A 20,402-nucleotide genomic window follows, 5' to 3' on the forward strand; every position below is an offset into this window, starting at 1 on the left:
CTGGGCCATCCAGCAGGGAATTTCGCTCTCGGCGGTTCATCTGGCCGGATATGAAAATGCGGTGACGGACACTCTGAGCAGGCAGAGCATGATCTCTCACCAGTGGGAGTTGGCTAACCTTTGGGGAACCCCACAAGTGGATCTCTTTGCCACCAGTGCCAACCGGAAGTGCGAGAGATTTTGCTCAAGGGAATTTCCTCAGAGAGGAGCATTAGGAGACGCGTTTGTGGTAGACTGGTCATTGCCACTGCTGTATGCGTTTCCTCCAGTCCCAGTCACTCCTCAAGTGTTACGGAGGTTACAGAGGTTTGGGTCCCACATGATCCTCATTGCTCCGGTTTGCGCCAGGAAAGCATGGTACCCAGACCTTCTAGAAATGTCCATCTGCCCTCCTCGCCGTCTTCCCTACCGAGAGGATCTGCTCTCGCAAGAGGGGTTCAGGTTCTCCATCCAGAAGTCAGGACTCTCAACCTTCACGCTTGGTATCTGAAAGGTTGAGATATAAGGATTGGGACCTCCCGGATGATGTGATGGTGGTGTTGCTTTCAGCCAGAAGGCCAGCAACGAAATCCCCATACCTTTTGACTTAGGTTTTGCGACTGGTGCAGAGGACGAAATGTTGATCCTTTTCAGTGTTCCATTCCTATGGTTTGGTCTGTCTTACTTTCTTTGGCCCACAGGGGCCTTCGTGTTGGTACCTTTAAAGATTACCTGGCGACGCTGTTTATATTTAAGCGTTCGTCTGAAGAATGTTCTTACTTTAAGAAATTGAGAAATCAAAGGAATCTTAAAGGACTCACTAATGTGTTCCTGCTGTCCCCTTCCCAGGTGCTGGTTTGGGATTTGAATTTGGTTTTGAAATTTCTAATGGGTGCTCCATTTGAACCTTTGCACTCTTGTCCTTTGTGATTATTGTCCTTGGTTGCGTTTACTTCCGCTCGCAGAGTGAGTGAATTGCAGGCACTTTCATCTAAGCCGCCCTTTACTGTGTTCCACAAGGACAGGGTTGTACTACTGGTATCTCCTTCCTTTCTACCTAAGGTAGTATTTGAATTTCATTTGCGCCCGGAAGTGGTTCTTCCTTCTTTCTATCCTCCTCCTCATCCTGGTAAGGAAGAGGCGCGACTCCATACGTTGGATCCTAGGAGAGCGCTGAGCTTTTTATATTTCTAGGATGTCCAGTGTCCGAGTGGACGATCAACTCTTTGTGGGATATGCTGGAAACCGATTGGACCAGGATGTTACCAAACAGACCTTGTCCATGTGGATTATCCTCACCATTACTGAGTGTTACCAATTGGCGGGTAAGGATGCTCCTGAAGGGTTGTGAGCTCATTCCACTAGAGGCGTGGCTACTTCTACCACTCTCCAACAGGGAGTTCCTATTAGGAACATTTGTGATGCAGCCAGATGGGTGTCTATCGACACCTTTCTTAAACATTACTCCCTGGATACGATCCATGGCCAAGATATGGCCTTTGGTAAGGTGGTTCTTTATTCCACTATCTGATTGGATATTCTAAATTCTTTTCCCTCCTCCATTTTTCTGGTACTGCTTTGGGAGTCTGTCAAAGATGTGGAATACGTTGGAGGACACAATCCATACGAAGAACAAGTTACTTAACAACTGATAACATTCTTTCGATTGGATGTTCCTCCAATGTATTCCACATCGCCCTCCCAGTCTGCCCCTCTGGAGAATTTCCTTTGGGATTGCAGTTTGTTTCCGCAAGGCTATGTGCAGTCCTGCAGGCATTAGATTGGTGCCACATGTTCTGAGGGAAAAAAACATGAACTGAGGCTACGGGCGCCGTGCGTCCTATTTATAACATCCCGTGACGTTGCACTCGACGCAGGCCTTCGAGGTACATCGATCCGACGCCATCGACGCAGGACGCCCTCTGCCGGAAAAGTTTCCGAAGTACACTGCTGTGGACATGTCAAAGATGTGGAATACGTTGGAGGAACATCCAATTGAAAGAACATTACCAGTTGGTAAGTAACTTGTTCTTCTGCAGTCAATGGTGCTCCTCTCAGTTCCCTTTGACCATAAAATACTTGTATACATTCCTTTGCATTTGCATAAGGAATACCTGGTATCCAACATATTATTCCTTCCTCTGTAAATGAAATTGTCATATTCAGCTTGCTCAATAAGTCCCTTCCCAATATGTTCACTGGTGTCCTTTGGGAATATAACAATGGCACAGCCAATGTATGCTCATTGTGAGGGGTCGGAGTTAAGGCAACAGACACTAGGATGTTTGGTTGTCCAAATGCTTTAATTTAAATAATAAAAGTGGTTGGTAAAATGCCTCAATAGCCCTAACTGAGGGCTTTCCCTGATATTAACCGTCACGTGTTCATAACCTATTCCGGCCCTCATACTCGAAATGCTAGAAATTCCACTGCAAGGTGAAAATAAAATGTCTTTAGGCTGCTTTCTTACAGCCTTCTGCAATTCGGTTGTACAAGGTTCCTATTTGTAAAGTACCCCTCTAGTGTTCCAAAAAGAAAGTTCTGCAAGGTCAGTGGAGTTTCCTACCCCGGGTGTGGGGGGTGGTTTCCTGGCCCTCAAAGGTCTACAAGTGCCAAGATGGACAATCTACTTCCTCTGGTCTTCTCCACTTGGTACGTAGAGGATATTCCCTTCTCTCAATTGTGTTTTCCCACTTGCTTCAGTGGTTTATTGACTTCTATGTCCCTTGGGCTACACTCGGTATACTCACCTGACAGGTGTACCTGTTTTTACCTTATTGACGCCCCTAGTGACACACTTGGCTTACTCTTCTAGAGAATAGATCTGATATTTTCCCATTCACTGAGATGAGGAAGAGGCACAATTCCTCTCTTGAGTCCCTTTTGTTCTTGGGGAGTGGTTTTGCTTGATGGTGTCCACCCCACCAGTTATTTGTATTGGTCCTTGTGTGATTATTTTTTGTGTTGGGGCTTGTGTTTCCTTTTAATCTGCTTATCAGTATCCAAACCCCAAACCCTGTTTTCCCCAACTGGTACCTGCAATTTGTGCTTGCAGAGGACCGTCAGGCTCTTGCCTGAATTCTTGTCCATGTTCTCCTCCAGCCTGTGGTACTCTCTCGCAGTTTGCCAATTACACAAGGGGGTGCAGCGGAGGTCTGTGCTCCCTGGAGCTACAGGATTCAGCCCTGCTGCTGTGCGGCAGCAACGACTCTGGTCAGCCAAACTCCATTAGTGGAGTGTTTCCACTTTGCATCTCTAGCTCCCTGGTGAGCCTGCTGTGTGGCACACTTTCTTACTGCAGGCTCTGAAACCCCAGGGGCTGCGAGCGGTTGCCATCCTCCTATGGGTTGTCGGTGCCTCCAGCTTTTCTCGCTCTCTCTATCCCCTGGCTGGATTCCTCAGCAAGTTTCTTGCCTTCACCGCTTTTGGCATTCTGCGTCTATGATTTCTCCAACTTCCCCTTCATCTCCTCCAGTCGCTCACCAGGCAGCTGCCATTTAACTCCCCCACAAGCTCTTTCTATCGTCCTGTTTCTCCTCTGCAAATATGTTTGTTTGCAACGTCTTGCTCCTTCTTTCTTTTGCTTGCTCTTCCACTTTAATTACCTCTCCCATTCTGACAACCACCACTGCTGCTGCTTCTGCCACCACAACCACTATTGCTAATACTGCTACTTCGAACAATGTGTTATTGTTTCTGGTGTGTCTTTATTTCTGGGCTAGTTTCCCTTTATTGTGGCCTCCTCGTCTACGTACTACTTCTTCCTAGCACTGGTGTTTCTTTTCTGGGATAGTGGCAACGAGAAGGGGTGACCCCTTTTGGTTCATCTCCTACTGTTATGGGCATTTTATCTGTAAATGGAATCTTTGTCATAGCCTCAGAGAATCTTTGTCCCCCACATTTTCTGACATTGAAAACCAGATCTTGACACAAGATCTCGTTGCCCTGGAGTCTACTAACCACAAAAATATTCTCCTATTTTTCACCCACACCCAGGGTTCCTCATCTGTGTTGGGAGTTACTGATGGAACTGGACACATCAAGCCGCTCTGTGGGCTGCCCTATTTTGGATACATGCTCATAAATGTCACAGTAAAATGGCTTCCTCCCACAACTGTTACTCCCCCTACTCTGGGGTGTTTGCCTGTCCCACGGTCCAAACTGCTGTCTTTGCACTTGTAATGCGTTTGAAGGCTTGTGTTTGCGGTTGCTGTATCGGGGGTATCAATACTTGTGGCTGTTGCTGCCAGATTTGCTGTTGGCGCTGTTGTGTGTTTTGCGTTCCTTGTTGTGCCTGTGGCTGATCACTACCATTTGGAAATTATTGCTGTTGTGTATAATCAAATGTGCTGTGCTCTTGCTGAAATTGTAGTGAGTCATAAGTGCTACATGCTGTGGGTTATACAGGCCCCAGTATTGGGCCATACTGTTTCCACCCCTGCTGCACCGCTGCTCCTCTGCTCCTGCATATCCATGCATAATGCCCCATTCTGCAACATGTCCAACATTGCCCCCCAGTTCCTCTGCGACTCCCAAATCGTGTCCTCATGCCATCAAATCCCCCTCCAAATTCAGTTCCAAACCCATACCCTAATTCTCACCGCATGCCCCCTCCCTCTGATAATTGCTTTCCCCTTTCCCTGTAAAAGATCCGCTGGCACCTGGCTGTGGACCTCTCTTCCCCTGCTCCTCTCCCCCGACATTCGTAATCATCACCCTCTCTACCGATATTTTTGACAATTTCTTTTGCACCAATTTTGCTTCCTGCCTCTGTCTTTCTTCAATGTTATTCCTTTCCTTCTCTTGTTTCATCCTGCAAAAAGTAACTATGCTCAATTGTATTTTTGGCGATGGTTTTGCTTCAATCCCGACTATTTTCTTTAATTGTTTTAGCACGTCTTTAGGGAGACCCTGACATAAGATGTGATAAAACACTGATTCATTTTTGTCCCAGTTCGCTCTCGTCTCTCCTCCTGTATCTATGCGGCGGGGTCCTCATTTATCCCCATTGTGTGTCATAATCGCGCTCATGTCTGATGTGTCTGGGAATTGTACACTTAATTCCCTCCAAACGTCTGCCTTGCAATTATTAAAGGGTGACCTATCATGTGTAGTGTTCTACTCCGTTATCCCAGGATAGCCTGTCCTTTTCCATGGTCTTCGGATTGTTCCCCCAATATAGAAGCCAATAAACACTTCATATCTCCTATTGCCAATGCCATCCCTGATGTTTACTTTTCCAACTCGTAAATCCATTTCCCTGCTCCTGCTGTGAGCAAAGGTAATTTAGTCACTAAGTTGTATTTGTCTGTGGCCATGGTAAAGACTGTGCCAGCCCCCCACCCCTTTCTGGAGCAAAGGTAATTGTATCATCCCTGTACTGGCGCAACGCACCCTTCTTTCTTGTCACTGTATGCAATTTGCTTGATGGCTTGGCAAGTGCCTTAATCTGTTTGGATATGGTGTTTTCCTTCCTGGATTTACTGTGAGTAGCACCGTGAGCAAGGGAAACTCGCTCTGTATTTTTTCTACATCCCATTTGCTTTGCAGGCACACATGCTTGAGGACCATGTGTTGCCTCCTCATCCCCATCTTCTTCCTCTTTCAAATCATCTACCTCTCCCTCACTTTCTTCTGTCACCCTATTGCAAACACTTCCAAGACCTTCCCTTACATATACTACTCTTTCCATCTCCCCTATTCTGTCTATGCAAACGCTGTTATAAACCTCCCTTGTCTTCTCTTCTCTTTCCCTATACTCTGTCCCACTCCTACTGATGCTAGCATTAACCTCCCTTCTGTAATCGTCCCTCCTTTTCTCTTGCTTGTACGATTTTTCCAATGCCTTTACATTGTCATCTTCAGTGTTTGCCCCCTCTATTTTAAATGCTATTTGTCCTTCCATCCATTTGTCTGGGTTAATTCCTGGTTCTTATCCCCCCTTTTCTCTTCTCACACCTTGCACCCTTTGCAATTCTTCTTTAGTTTCTGCCAACTCCACTTCTACAATGCGCAGCGCATCGCTTTCTGCTTGTAATGCTAACATGCTTCTTGTCTCGCAGTTCATTCCTTGTGAGCTAATATGATCTTGTTCCTCTGGGTGTGAAAGTGTTGGATTTGTATAGCCTTTTGCTGCTTGCAATGGGTATAACCCTGGCACAGTCAAAAATGAAACACCTTGTGGATTAAAGGGAGGCACTGTTAGTTCCACATGCAGACGTGTGAGATAGCAATATTATCTTTTTTAACTTGCTCCTCCTCCTCCTCAAACATTTTCTATAGCTCAAGTATGCTTAATCTGTTTTGTAATGTTTTCCCCTTGTATGTGACATGTATGTATGCGTGCATGTGTTGCAGCAAGCTTTTAGAATGTGTCCCTTCTTGAGGGCAAGGCTGAAACATTTGTCCTGCCATCTCTTTGACCCCATTACACATGATATTTGACAATGTTCTCCTTATATTGGCAGGGAAACTTAAACGGATGATCGATGAGGGGTGTCTGGCATTTTAACAATATAAACATTTCAGCTTCAAGGCGGGCGGGGAGTCTGGGATGAGGAGTTCAGGCTGGGTGGGATAGGTTGGGAAGCATGCAAGTTGGGTTGTATTTGTCACAAAGTGGAGGACTAACAACGAGGCATTGCTGGGAGGGCGCAGTTAGGCCCTCTTGGGCTCTGATGAATTGGGAGTGGGCTCCTGGAATGGATACTAGAAGACTGTGGCAATAATTGTCTCAAGACACAGGCTAAACACTTGGTGGTTTGACAATTCATGTGTGCACAGCGTGAGCTGAATGTTTTTGTTTTTTTAGCATTCAATGCTGTATAATGCCTATTGTCTGGTTGCTGAAATGCAATAAAAAAAGAAGTAAAATATATATATATAAAGAGTTCAGCTTGCTGTAAAATTTGGCTATCACCACTCCAATACATTCTCGCCTCCTTTCCTTGTTCACACCACTCTCCTATAATTCCTTACAATGTTAACAGAGCGATGTGTCCCTTGTGAACCATGTCACAATACAACAAGATCTTCCTACACTACACCAACAGTACACAATCTCGTTCTATTCCATACTTGCCTCCAAATAAACCTAAGTGCTGTGCTACCACCACACAAAAAACACCACTACCGTCCTATTATATACAAAAACAATGCCGGCATAAAACAAAAAATTTATTAACACAGCTGTCTTCGCTTTACATGGTGTATCTCCTGTTTGTCCTTTTTAACTGCCCCCCAAAGGAGGCTGGGTTTTATGCCGTACTGCGCGAACTGCCCCAATTACTGTCGAAGGTATCTTCTCTTTTTATCTCCAATACTCTTTTATTCAACTTCAACATCATCAACTCTCCCCTTCCTACAGGTATCTTCGTGCACTGCAATACTCACAATACTAAGATCCCAGAGGTACGTCGGCGTCAAGCCTCCACTATGTGCATCCTCAGCTGCACCTAGTGTGCCGCCTGAGACCAGGCAGGACTTTGCAGGAAAAGGGTACCTGTCAACCTCTTCTTAAGTGCACTCTCAAACCGTTTCCCACAGGCAGACTCCGCTGTCCAGGCGGGACGCAGCAAGGAGTCTGACACCCTCTTTCAGACACTGGGTATCTCAGCAGTGCCTCCAAGTGTTAAGGTGGTCCCACTTGATAATAGATAATCAATAACAAGACAAACTCGGAAAATCGAGTAACTACAAGTTCACGAGAACAGATTTATTCAAACATGAACGGCCGGGGTAATACAAGAAAGCATTGTCAATCAGTATAATGTAAAACACAAGCTTTTAAATGAAAATCACGTAATAAATGATGTCCTGGTTAGTGATGAGAAAACATTTGTATTCACTTGTTTAATTGGTTAGTGAGATATATAACTTCTTTACATTACATAGGCGAAGGGTACTACTATTGGATATTCTTTAACTGATGGCTCCTCCTAAGTTCATCCTTTTTCAAATGTGGCACTTCATTCTACTATCTTATTGGTTGGCATCATGCTATGGTAGCTACCCTGGCGGACAACATCCTAATTGGTCAGTTGTTTTCTCATCCGACCATGGGCACTTTAATGTGATGCCAAGGTGCATGGTGAGGAAGGAGGGATGAACAGACTGCTATAATTAACTTTGAAGAGATTTACACCCTTCCGATTCCCAGGCCTGGGACCTTTCTTTATCTGCCAATTTGTTTGTGGCCTTGGTGCTGTCCCTGTGTCTGGTTGCACCACAGAAAAAGCAGGTACGTGAGTCTAGTTGATCCATGAGTAAATGTTCATTGTTCCAATCATCTGGTAGGGGACCCCTGTTCAGAACTCCTTTTTGTGTATTTATTGTGTTTTCCAGAAGGAAAGAAACCCTAGCCCTTGTATGCTGCATTGTGTATTTGTTCATTTTGAGGATGTTTGGCACAGTAACTACGTGCACCAGGAGATCAAAAGCTATCTGTACTTTCTCACTGCTACCAACAGAAACATATTAACTTATAGTTGTATGCTGTGTGCTTCTGGAAAATGTGGTTTCGATTCCCTGTTAGTGCCCCCTTGCTTACTGGCCATGATGCCTGAGCGTCTGTCTGAACATTGTGAGGCTTGGGCATATTGTGCAAAGCAGTTTCGATGTCGGGATTCAGTATTTCAGAATAAAGGGCTTTCACAGTTCTGTCTAAAATGGCAGAACTCTGGTTCAATCTCAGCCATGTTAATGTTCTTCATGTCTTGTGCTTTGCACGCCTCCATACATTGCTCCCTGCCCATGTATACTGCAACCTACTCCTGCTAATGCTCATCTCTATGCTATCTGTGTAACTATATGTGTATGCTGCAACCTTTCCCTAATCTTTTGAGTGCACTCTACTTTTCACCCTGCTTGTGTGGCACAACATATTATATTCTTTATGGCGGTTGCATTATCCCTAATGTTTAAACTGACTGTTCGCAGGTCACTTGTCAGCTTGTATGTACGTTCACCTCTGCGAACATCCAGGAGCAGGGCCAAACATTGTGTTGATTTTATCTTGTTATTACAAATAATGCACCGTGGCTCACATTTTTGTGTGACAATATTGTTGCATTATAATCTGTCTCGGGCCTCTGGAGGCAGGCAAACCAATACCTACCATTATGCACAGGTTGGACACATACACCGTAGTGACTCCTGGGCAGGTGTCCCTCATCCAACTGACAGAACACCCATTGTCTCTGTGGTCCGGCCATTTGGATAGTTGGTCTGAGTTATGGGCATTCGTGTGTAAGGTGTGTGTAAGATGGTAGTGCCTGCTCGATGGCTGAGCTGCAGATGCTTCCAAATATTCCCTAATGTTTTGCACAACATTACTTGTTCTAGCTACCATATGTACAGATGGTGTACTTTATGGATTGCGACATTGCGTATTGTGATGAATCCTGCAGTTATCACTGATACCCCTTGATGATCGCCTTCCACATGGCGAGGGGACGGCAGCCGCTACCCGATCCTGCCTCTGGGGGTGATACTATGAGGGAAGATAATGTGGGAGGGGACAAATGCCGGGAGGTGGTGATGACTCCATTAGGAGAGACAGAGTATTTCCCCCTTCCTTATGAGGAAAACTCTATAACGCCTGCAATTCTGATGGGATACTGTGATTCCAGCCAGAAGTCCATTCATACCTCATACACACAGCTAGCATCTCCTACCTCCAATGTTCTTCTAAATAAAATCCCTAAACAGTATAATTTTGTGAATCCTAGAAATCCTATGGACTCCAACACCCATGCAGCCTCAAGTACTGAAAGGAGAAGGAGGGAGAAGGAGTTAATGAAGACTGAAAGAAACACAACGTTAAACATGCAGACTAGTTGTGATGCATCACAAGTGCAAAGGATATTTAAAAATGGTTTCCGCACTAGAATGACGGAGCCAGAGAAGAAGGCAGAGCCAGAGAGGAAAGTGAATGGGAAAGGACCATGCTAGGGAAGGCAGGCATTTCCAGGCAGCCGCTCGCAATTTTATACTGCCGTGGCGTGAGGCCAGGAGAGATGCAGCAGGCACTGAGAGTACTGTCGTCGTACCAACAGCAGAGTTACCGGATACACGGTCGTGCTGAGAAGCAGCAGTCTTGCAGACAGGTGGCATAGCAATCAGAAGAGCTGGAAGAAGGTCTGCAGTGCGTGGGAGGCCGTCCCAGAGGAAACCTTGTCACAGCAACGTGCCATGAGTCGGGAACGATGCAAGACACTGATACTGCCCAGAGCCATTGGAGGCATGTCAACAAAGAGGTGTACCCCTGTGTTCTCTAAAAGTGTCACGCTCACCTGACTCCCACGGGGGCGCTGGCCTGGTTCGCGCTGCTGTGACCTCGTCTAAGGTGATGCGCAGGGTTCGGAAGACGGACTGGACCGGGCCCCAGATCTGGCTTGTCTGACTCGCAGAAGTATCCTTCTGTAGGTGAGAATAGGTTAACTGTCTGCAGGGTAATGCAATCGGCCTCCCATTTACCCCTCTCACCCTCCTCAAAACCCTGCTGTGCTTCCCCGTAGCGTCTCACCTTAGGGTCTGGAAGGACGAGCTCTCCATCCTGCTTCTGATGCAGGGGCGCGTTGGTATCCAGTTACGTCACTGGATTTTCGGATCGGTGAGAACCAAACTTGCTTGGCTTCCAGGTAAGTTTTTCTATAAGTGGTTCCCCTTGTGTCCATGCATTAATGTTCTAATGCTAGTTTCTTTTTCCCCATAGGGGCCGGGGTACGGAATGCCGGGGAACAGGCACCGACCCGAGGTGAGCGGTGAAATCCATGTGGAAATTAGGTAAGTCTTTAATGAGTGTTTTGGTAATGTCTTTTCATTCACTCAGTAACGCTGATGTCTTTTTCCCCTTAGGGGCCGGGGTCCGAAAATGCCTGGATGCGGCGCGGACCCGAAATGAAAAGGGAATGACCCAACAGGTAAGTCTTGACATGGAGTTTTAGCTTCCCTTTTCCCTTCTTTCTCTCACCTTTGTTCTTGTCTTTTTCTCCCTAGGCGCGGGGGCGCGACTGCGAATCCGTATGGTCGCTGCTGAACATGGAGGCGCCTTGTAAAGGTGAGTAGAATGCGGCGCTGCAGCGATCGATGCGATGTGCTTTTAAAAATAAATGTCTTCCTTTTCAGGATTGTCGGCGAAATGTCTCTGGGATGCAGATTTAGCAGGTGAGGCCTTTTCATTCTTCTGTTCTCTTGTTCCCTTCCTTTGCAGGCGATTCAGGATGCTGGCAGGTGTGGCAGAAGTCGGGATGCAGGAGCAGACACGGTGAGCGTCCAGCTGCTAGATGCAGAACAACGCAAAGCACGTGTGGCTGATCGGGTGTGGTTTAAATAGCCTTGGAAGAAGTTCCTAGAATGTGTCCTTCCTCCAATCAGGTATGTATCCTTCCCCGACCACGCCCGGGTGGTAAATGAGTCCCACAGGTAAAGTAGTTCCTTTCAGGCCTCAAGGAGGCCGGGGTTCTGCAGCATGGTCTGCATCAGGTAAGTGCACCCAAACACTTTCATAATGAGCCTGGCGCCATAGGCGCCAGGACACTGTCCAAAGGACCCCTGTAAGGGGTTGCTGGGACCTTCTCCGGGGACTTGATGTCCGCTTTCGGGGACGCAGGGCCTGAGCCGGCTCCCCGGGAGCGGGCATCGTGACAAAAAGAGAAGATGATGAATTTCTTGAATGGGTTCAGTTATTTAAACTATCCTTATTCTGTGTTATCTGGTCTCCATATTTGTAAATCTATGAATACCCACCCAAAGTGTCAATACCATTCCAACAAATGCATCAAAAAATAATTGAAACCAAATGAAACATTAGTCAATAAATTTGTTTTACTCTGTATGAATGAAAATTAAATTTGTTTTTTTCTGTACAAACAAGATATATCAGCAATTTCAAAAAATGGCATGTAAAAAAGGAAAGAGAGGAATTAAGAGTATCAATTACTATTCAGTAACAATTATCATACTGACATTGTCACAACTTGTGAGAGATACACAGTTAATGTGTGTCGTTTAAAACAAACTAACAATTGTAATGTACGTTGTGTATTATAAACTTTAACAAGACCCAGGTGTAGGCTAGTCAATGGGCCTCATAACACGGAAGGCGGTAACCATGGTGCTATTAGCGCCATGGTTGCCGCCGGTAATTTACCGATCCCGCCATGGTGAATGGCGGAATTACCGCCCCATTCCAAGGTTGGCGGGCCGTAATTCCCCATCCACCATTGGCCCTTCCCCATTCCCATTTGAGCCCCTAAATGAATTGGAAAGCGGGTTAGAGGGCGGGTCAGAGAGCACTACATCGAGGTAATATTCTATTAATCACCAAAAAGGTGCTGGATCTTTATCTGTTCTCCAACCAAGACATGGAGCGCATATCCTTTCCCTACGAAAGAATTAGACGTTGTTGAAATCATTTTAACATCTAATGTAGGTATGGACACTCTATCAAACGCCAGTGACCTTAAAAATGTAGGAATAGTTGTGTTTGATCATCTGCCTCATCTGGAGATTGAGGGAACAAGAAACTGAAGGCTCGGCAGACCCTGTAATGTACAAAGGGAAATCACTCATTGGTACAAGCTCTCATGAGAGAAACAATGTCATCATACGAGGTGGAAACAGTGAACTGGTTACCAAAGATAAATCTAATATATGGTCACTACTATTGCCAGACATTTTATCCGAAGTGTTTCAGAAACTAAATGCCAATAAGGATTTGCTTTAGGAGAGGAGGGGGTAACATTTTTCCAGCTAGCACACGAGGGCCAGGAACTAATTTTCTTTCAAGCGACGTGGCTTAGGGAAAAAATAAAAATAGATGGCTTCACCATAGTTGAACAGCTGGCTACCCGCCCAAATGGGGGCAGACCTTCTGGGGACCCGCTTGTGGCCATCTGAAATACAATGGGGTACAGTATTGAATATGTTAGTACTATCATTCCAGGTACCTTAGCAGTTAGATGTGGCATAAGGTGGGCTAACATAATGAGAGGTCTTGTATTGATTAACATGTTTTGGAACCTTTTGGGTAGTAATGTATCCTTTCTGGAAGATTTATCGAGCATACTTACTGAGATAAATATTTCTTTTGCCATAGCGGGCAATCTCCATGCACATTGCTTATCTACTACTAAGACACCTTCTAGCAACTCCATAAGTAGTTCTAATTGGGAGAATTGGAAAAATTGTTTCTTGACTGCAACATGAAAATCATCAATGTTAGTTGGAGATCTGGTCCCAGTGGCAACACGGTCCAATGGGAAGACTAAATCAATTATTATTATTTATATTATTTTATTAAAATGTGTGTGGTTTATATCTTTTAAACCTTACATTTATACGTGTATTCTCGATTCATTTTAAAACTTAAAGTTATCAATTCATCTGTTTATTATTTCAGACAGAATTTTTGTCCAGTTGTTTTCATTGTTCTGGTATTGCCAATTATCGATTATCTGGCTGTCTCTCCGGACCTTATCCAATGCTGTGCACATTGTTGAGTAGAATCTATGAGCTCTAGTGATCACAGTTCCCTAAAAGCCTCGTTCCTGTTGGGAAGGTCCAAAGCGAACAGTGTCTATTATCTCAGACTACAAGTAAATATGAAAGGTAATAGAGTGGTAGGTTTTCCAAAAGGGGGCTCCAAATTGAATACAAAATTTAAAAATATTATTCAGCAGGGTTCCGAATCGGAGATACAGAATCTCCTGTCACCTGTTTGTTTTGTTGAATTTGTTGTTGAAACCTCCAAGGACCAGGGGGGCTCCAGAGTGAATAACCACCTTCATAACTTTGATGAACAAATTTATTTGAAAAAGAAACCTCATAATATAACAAGAGCCTTCACACCCTCAAATCCCTCGGCCTCACACAGAGCAGATTCTTAAGAAAAAAGAAAGAGCTCTGTGATAAATATCGCACTTGGTCGCGTGAACATAGGTTCATGCGTAATCCTAGGGATGGACAACTAATGTTAGAGGCATTGTTACCTATGCATGTAAAGACATTTTGGGCAATTGTCAACAAACAGATGATCTCCCAAGGAGTCCAGCAATCAACCATAATATCTGAAAGTGTTTGGTTAAAGTATTTCAGTGAGGTACCGAAGGAATTCGTATTAGAGGAAGCGGTTATATCTAGTAAGGTAAGGTGGGAGCTTCATATAGATAGGGACATTGTTGAAAGATTAATCATCAACTCCTCGATCGGCGGGTCCTAATGGACTTACCAATATGATCCTGAAGTCTGACGTAAAAAGCTGGTCGGCAGTCTTTCTTTGCCTATTTAAGAAGATATTTACCCAAAGACTACCTGAGTCTTGGAGACGGGCGATTATCATCCCAATCTATAAGAAGGGAGACTGCGATAGTAAGATCTTTTCAGGTATCGGTATGCACAAATTAGAGAAATGGGTGGAGTCTAAGGCTATTTTGTCAAAGATTTAGATTGGATTCCGCAAAGGGCTGTCAACCACATTAAATGGCCTTGTTCTGGACATCATCAAGGGGAAAAGTGACAAGGCCAAAACAAAACCTATTTATATGGCCCTTATTAATCTATCGGAAGCTTTTGACTTGGTCAACAAGGGCAAATTATGGCTAACGTTAAAATGTTGGGCAATCTCTGAAGGACTGTTGGCAATAATTATAGCCCTATGTGAGAAAACAAAAATCCAAGTGAGTCTTAATATGAGAGGGGAGCTATCTTCTGATATTTCTATAGAAAGAGGTGTGACAGGGGTGCATTTTTCCCCCTGTTTCTTCAACCTTTATCTGGCGGACCTCGCTGAGTTCTTGACCAATTACATTCTGGCTTGCCCACAAATAGGCAAATGTCAAATTAATTTTCTTGCCTATGCGGATGAGTGTCTTGGTCGATTACACTCCCATTTGCCTCTAACATCTTATTTCGGCCATGGAGAGATACTCATGTGAGAACGAGTTGGTACTCAATCCTTTTAAATCTAACGTCATAATATTTGGGGAGCGAATGGACAAAAAAAATCTGATTTTCCAGGAAGATGGACAAGCAAGTATTACCTGTTGTAAAAGAAGCAAAATATCTGGGATTTCAGTTAAGAACTTCTCAATCGATAAAAGATCTGGCTTGTGAGATAAGTAAAACAACTAAATGTATAAGTCAGCTAAAAAAACTGCTGAAGTCATCTGTAGATTCTCTCTCTTCCCACTATTAACATTTTATAAGGCAAAGGTAGTCCCGGCCATGCTATATGGCACTGAAATTAACTGCAGTGCTCATACACTCAACTGGGCCCGCATTGAAGGACGTGTGTGGAAGAAAGCACTTTGTCTTCCCATATCCTTGCCAATAGCACACCCGAGATACAAACCCGGTCTACAATCCCTTCAGGCTCATTTTGATTGGAAAACACTTTATTTAGATCAATAGTTGCTCCTGGCAAGAACTCCCTGCATGAGGACATAAGGGACCTTATGGACTCGGAAAGAAGCAACTATTTGACGACCCTGAAACGGGATGCAGAGAGAGCTCTTTAATAGTCTGTGAAACAACGACGGAAATGCTGGTTGAAAATCCAGAGAAATGTAAGCGCTCATTGTGAGAATGGACTGGATTTCAACAAGGGCTTCGTTCTGTTTATGAGAAACCAAGAAAATGTTTTGCCTTACATAAGATTTCCTAACCCAATATGGTGAGCAGAACTCTTGCGCTTCAGATTTAGATTTGATCAAAATTAGGGAAACTCCAAGAATCTGGTCAAAATTAGATCCTAGGGAGGGATTTTGTGATCTGTGTGGAGAATGCTGTCCCAAGCCATTCAACATCTTTTGAGCAATTGTAAATTCACAGAGGATCTAAGATTTGAGATATTTTGCATGTTTTGTACACCATACCTATTGGCTCAATACTCAAGAATTCTGGCTAAGATTATCCGCGGGGAAGGACACCTTCTTATCTATGGAGTTACTAAAGCTATTAAATGAATTAATGTTGGGTTCTTCTAAAGCTATCAGTATAATGTCTATCAGTATAATGGAAAACTGATTGAAGAATTAGGAAATAGGAAATTAAGATGAGTTATATATTTTTGTAGAAAAGAAAGTATTTTATGAAAGACTTTGATCAAATTGATTTTAGAATAGTATTGTTTATATTATCTTTGATGTAAATGTGTAAAAAGTATAATTTTGACTAGATGCACAGTAAAAAAAGAAAAGAAAAAAAATAAGCAGCACCAAACCAAATGTCTGCATATTTGAGTCATTCCCACATCTCTCCGTTCATACATCCCTAAAAGATTCAGTGCAAAACAGGGCAGTGTATGGTGACATTACATAATTAATTCAGAATGTTAAAGCAAAATCATAGGAACATATGGACGTCACCATTCAGTGCAGAAGTGTTGAGCCAAGAGCTAAAACAGGGGTACAACGTCCTTTCATCGCCTGCAATTTTTTAGGGGGGGAAAAGGGCAGGTAAGGGGTTTGGGGGGGGTAGACAATAGGTAAAGATGGGTTGGAGAGGACTGTTGGGGTGGGGGGGGGTAAACCCCCCCCAAAAACAAATAAAAAAAGATTTCAAGGAACGTTTTCGTACACGTTCTAATGCCTGGCATTGTAATTGCAGGCGATGAAAGAACATGGAACCAAAACAGGATATTGGCTTTTTTTTCTGATTGCAGAAAAATTATTAATATCCTGCTTTGAACTGTTAAGGTACCGGAACATTTAGGGTATCCTGGCTATGGCACATTTAACATAGGCTGTTGATGGGAGTCACTAGAAAGTGGTCTTGTATAGCACCTCTTTGTCACTATTGGTGCCCTCTGATTGTTTCTAATTTTCGGCCCATTTCTCACTCTATCATTCTAACCTACTAGAACAGCTTGTCTACCCTCAGAGTTCCACATTTGTTTCTAATTCTTAAATTTTTCCTCAATTTGTCTGGTTTTCATCCTCTTCATTCCACAGAAACTGCTCTTCGTTCTGTGCTGAATTCTCTTCTTTCTGCTGAATACTCTAAACACTGATCTTTTCTTATTCTTCTAGACCGATCAGCTGCTTTTGACACTGTTGATCACTCTTTACTTCTGGCCTCACTTTCGTCTTTCAGTATTACAGGATACTGTTCTGTCTTGGTTTCATTTCTATCCAAAACAACATTCTCAGTCTCTTGGCCGGGCAATTCCTCTAAATCGTTCCTGCTTGCCCATGGGGCGCCTCAAGGATCTGTATTGGGTCCTTTTCTATTCTCTCTATACTTCTCATCTTGCTGCTATTATTTCCTCTTTTCGGTTATCTGACCACTTTTATACTGATGATACCCAACTATTTCTCTTTTTCTTCTTTTTCTCCGGAAAGCCATCATACTCTCTCAGCTTGCTTAGTTGCTATCAAATCTTGGATGTCTTCCCACTACCTTACTCTCAATGCTGGAAAGGCTGAAGTATTGTTTTTTCCCGCTAATACCCTTCCTCCTCACCCTTCACCTTCTTTTATATTCTTTCCTCCATCTAAGCTCTCAATCTCACCAACAGCCCGAAATCTTGCCTTCATTTTGACACTAACCTTTCTTTTTCTTATCATATTTCTTTAACTTCTCGTTCCTGTCGTTTTCATCTTCTCATTCGTAAAGCTTGCCCATTTTGTACTTTTCAAGTATCTAAACTCCTAATTTCTTCTTTCATTTTCTCCAGACTTTTCTACTGTTCTACTGCCCTCTTTGGACTGCCTAGCTCTCGTCTTGCTGCTCTTATATCAGTGTTCAATTTCTTTGTTGGTCTTTTTTGTCTTCTCTCGTTTGGGGATTCTATTTCTTCTTCCCTTGTAACTCTTGGATGGCTACCCTTTCATTCTCAAATCAAATTTCATTTTCTGTCTTGTTTTCAAATCTATTAATTGTCTGGCTCCTGCTTATCTTACTGCATTGATATCTTTCTATATTCCTTTTCGCTCTCTTCGTTTTCCTCAATTTTTATTGGTAGCCCCCTGTCCTCTCTGTGGTGAATCTCGTTTTCGCTCTTTTGAATTTCTTGCCCCTCTTCACTGGAATGCTCTTCCTCTTTCTCTCTGTTCTATCTCTGTCTACTCTGTATTTCGTGGTTCCCTGAAGTCTTACTCCAACATCCCTGAGTGTTCCCTGAATTTTATTGTTTATTCATTTTTATTGTACCTTTCCTCATCCTCTGTACAGCGCTTTGGTTTAAGGCGCCTAATACAATCAAAATATAATACAAATAGTGTACTAGGCTATGTAAGAAAAAAGGGGAATGGGGTTCACTAGTTGGTCTTGGGAAAGGCAGATGCGAAACCTGTGGTGTTGATGAGTGCAGGTTGAAGTACTGGGTTCCTAAATGCCAATCTCCTTCCTATGGGTTTAGCAGAATTAAGTTGGCAGAATGTTATCCATAGGGAAGAGCCCGAGATGTGATAGACTACAGCACTTTGGGTTTGGTTAGCCACACATGTGGGAGAGTGCGACAGGGCTAAAGAGGAAAGCTTAGTCCTGGCTTGCTTAGTGTTGATGTGCTAACGGCTAAGCCTGTGGTTGCCTTCTGTGGGGGTTTGCATGTGTACTGTAAGATGGTAGGAGATCTTAGAGGGGAGTTAGTTGGGGTAAGGCAGAGGTAGGCCTTACAAATCAAAACAACTGTAATCCTACATTCCTACCCTAGCTACTTGCAGACCGGTCCCGTTTCTCTAGCTCCCAGTGTCACCTCTCCTCTGTCTGTCTGTCTCAGCCTCTCACTCTCTGATACATGGTATCCCAAGAAGAGCAAACCAAGCATCTGTGAGCTGGCAGATGCAGGAAAAAGGGTGATGTGGAAACTCAGATCTTGTACAACCTTCTAAGGCTTATCGGAGGCAAGAACTTTACCTTCAGTGGAAGGGCAGCTTAAAAATTGAATACTGAATTCACCCATTTCTCCTTTCTTAGTATGTTGGTTAGCAGGCTGCACCACTCCTCTAATCTGACTCTGGTATGCTCAGTGACTAGCAGAGACCTTTGCCCGTTGAGGCAGGGCAAGGTGTTTGTCTGTCCTTGGTCAGTTCAGGGTCCATAATACCTGTTCATTTCATCAAAAGGTCACTGCTTATTTCACCCTACCCTGCTGTTTCCCACAAGCCCCAAACCTTTCTCAGACTGCCCAGGTTTAGAGACTGCACCAGGCCTTTCGGTATCAGAGTAATGCTGTAACCGTGCAGAATATTTTTCAAGATGAAACCAGGAGCAGAAAGGATGGAAGGTGGAGTGTGGAGAGCGTGAATTCGTAAAAAAACAAAAGTGGCAACCGTTGATATATTTCCTGGCCCAAACCAAGAAGAGTTTTGACATAAATGCCCCGGTTAAGAGCATTGCATCTCTTTAATTAAACGCAGAAATATTACAAGCAGTTAGACAGATATGTGAAAGAAGGTTTAATATTCTGCAGTAAGATGGAAGAATAGGAACTGATCCCTTTGCTTTAGTAGTTAAAACATGCTCACCTAATTTTGGGCTGGAAAGGAATGTTTTTTTAGAGCAGTACAAAGCGAGAGATGTATTATTGTAAACATGGGTAAATGATAAAGACCTGAAACAGTACTTTAGGTAGATTTAAAAACATTGAATTCTAGAAATAAAAAGAAATTGGTTTACATACATACATAACTGACACTGTATACAGACAAATCCAAGTGCTGAAATTGCTGATAGTATTATTTCCTGCAATGCATTTCATTCCTAAGGGGCTTCTTATTAGTGGATCTGTCCTTAATGTCTTTCTCCGGGTTTGTTTTGAGGAATCTAGAGATCAGTCCCTTGCCAGCAACAAATGGATGACTCATTCTTCTGTCCACTACCACATACATAATTTCTTAGCCAAACTGTAGATTTATTGGTGACTATCATTTTGGCGCTCTGACGGGGTTGCATTTGTGAATGGTGTACAAAACACCAATAGTAAATAGTTACGGTATGCACCTCCTTTGAGGGCACTTTACTTATAGCTGTGTTTTTTTTCTTTTAGAATTATCATGACTGCATCAGCGGCTGGAATTTATGGGAACTTTGGACAAGCAAATTACAGTGCTGCTAAGCTCGGCCTTGTGGGTTTGTCAAATACATTGGCAATCGAAGGCAGAAAATACAACATACATTGTAACTCCATCGCACCCATTGCAGGATCCAGGTTGACGGAAACAGTCATGCCACCAGGTGGGTTTCTTTAGTTACTTGAGCCTTGCTGATGCCATGAAATGGCTGTGAAGTTTTAGTTGATAATGTGCTACTGTTTAATGTGTGAAGTGTAGGAACTACATTTCATTTTGCAAAAGGATTTTTGTGATTAATGCAAAATAGAAAAAAGGCACAGTGAAGATCAGCTCCAGAGAACAGGATCCCAAGAAGTGGCATTCTAATGGATTCCTAACCCCCACAGGATCCTCATCTTAGATATCGCC

General features: G+C 43.6%; 1 protein-coding gene across 1 annotated transcript in view; it reads left to right on the forward strand.

The window, feature by feature from the left end:
* The window catches only part of HSD17B4 (hydroxysteroid 17-beta dehydrogenase 4), a 1,724,715-nt gene that overhangs the window by 458,994 nt on the left and 1,245,319 nt on the right, over window positions 1–20,402 (forward strand). Inside the window, exon 8 of the mRNA XM_069625564.1 lies at window positions 19,970–20,157. Coding sequence (XP_069481665.1) covers window positions 19,970–20,157 — 188 coding nt within the window. The remainder of the gene's footprint in view (window positions 1–19,969; window positions 20,158–20,402) is intronic.

The sequence above is a fragment of the Ambystoma mexicanum genome, chromosome 6p (genome assembly GCF_040938575.1).
Source record: "Ambystoma mexicanum isolate Mex_15411 chromosome 6p, UKY_AmexF1_1, whole genome shotgun sequence".
NCBI classification, from domain to species: domain Eukaryota; kingdom Metazoa; phylum Chordata; class Amphibia; order Caudata; family Ambystomatidae; genus Ambystoma; species Ambystoma mexicanum.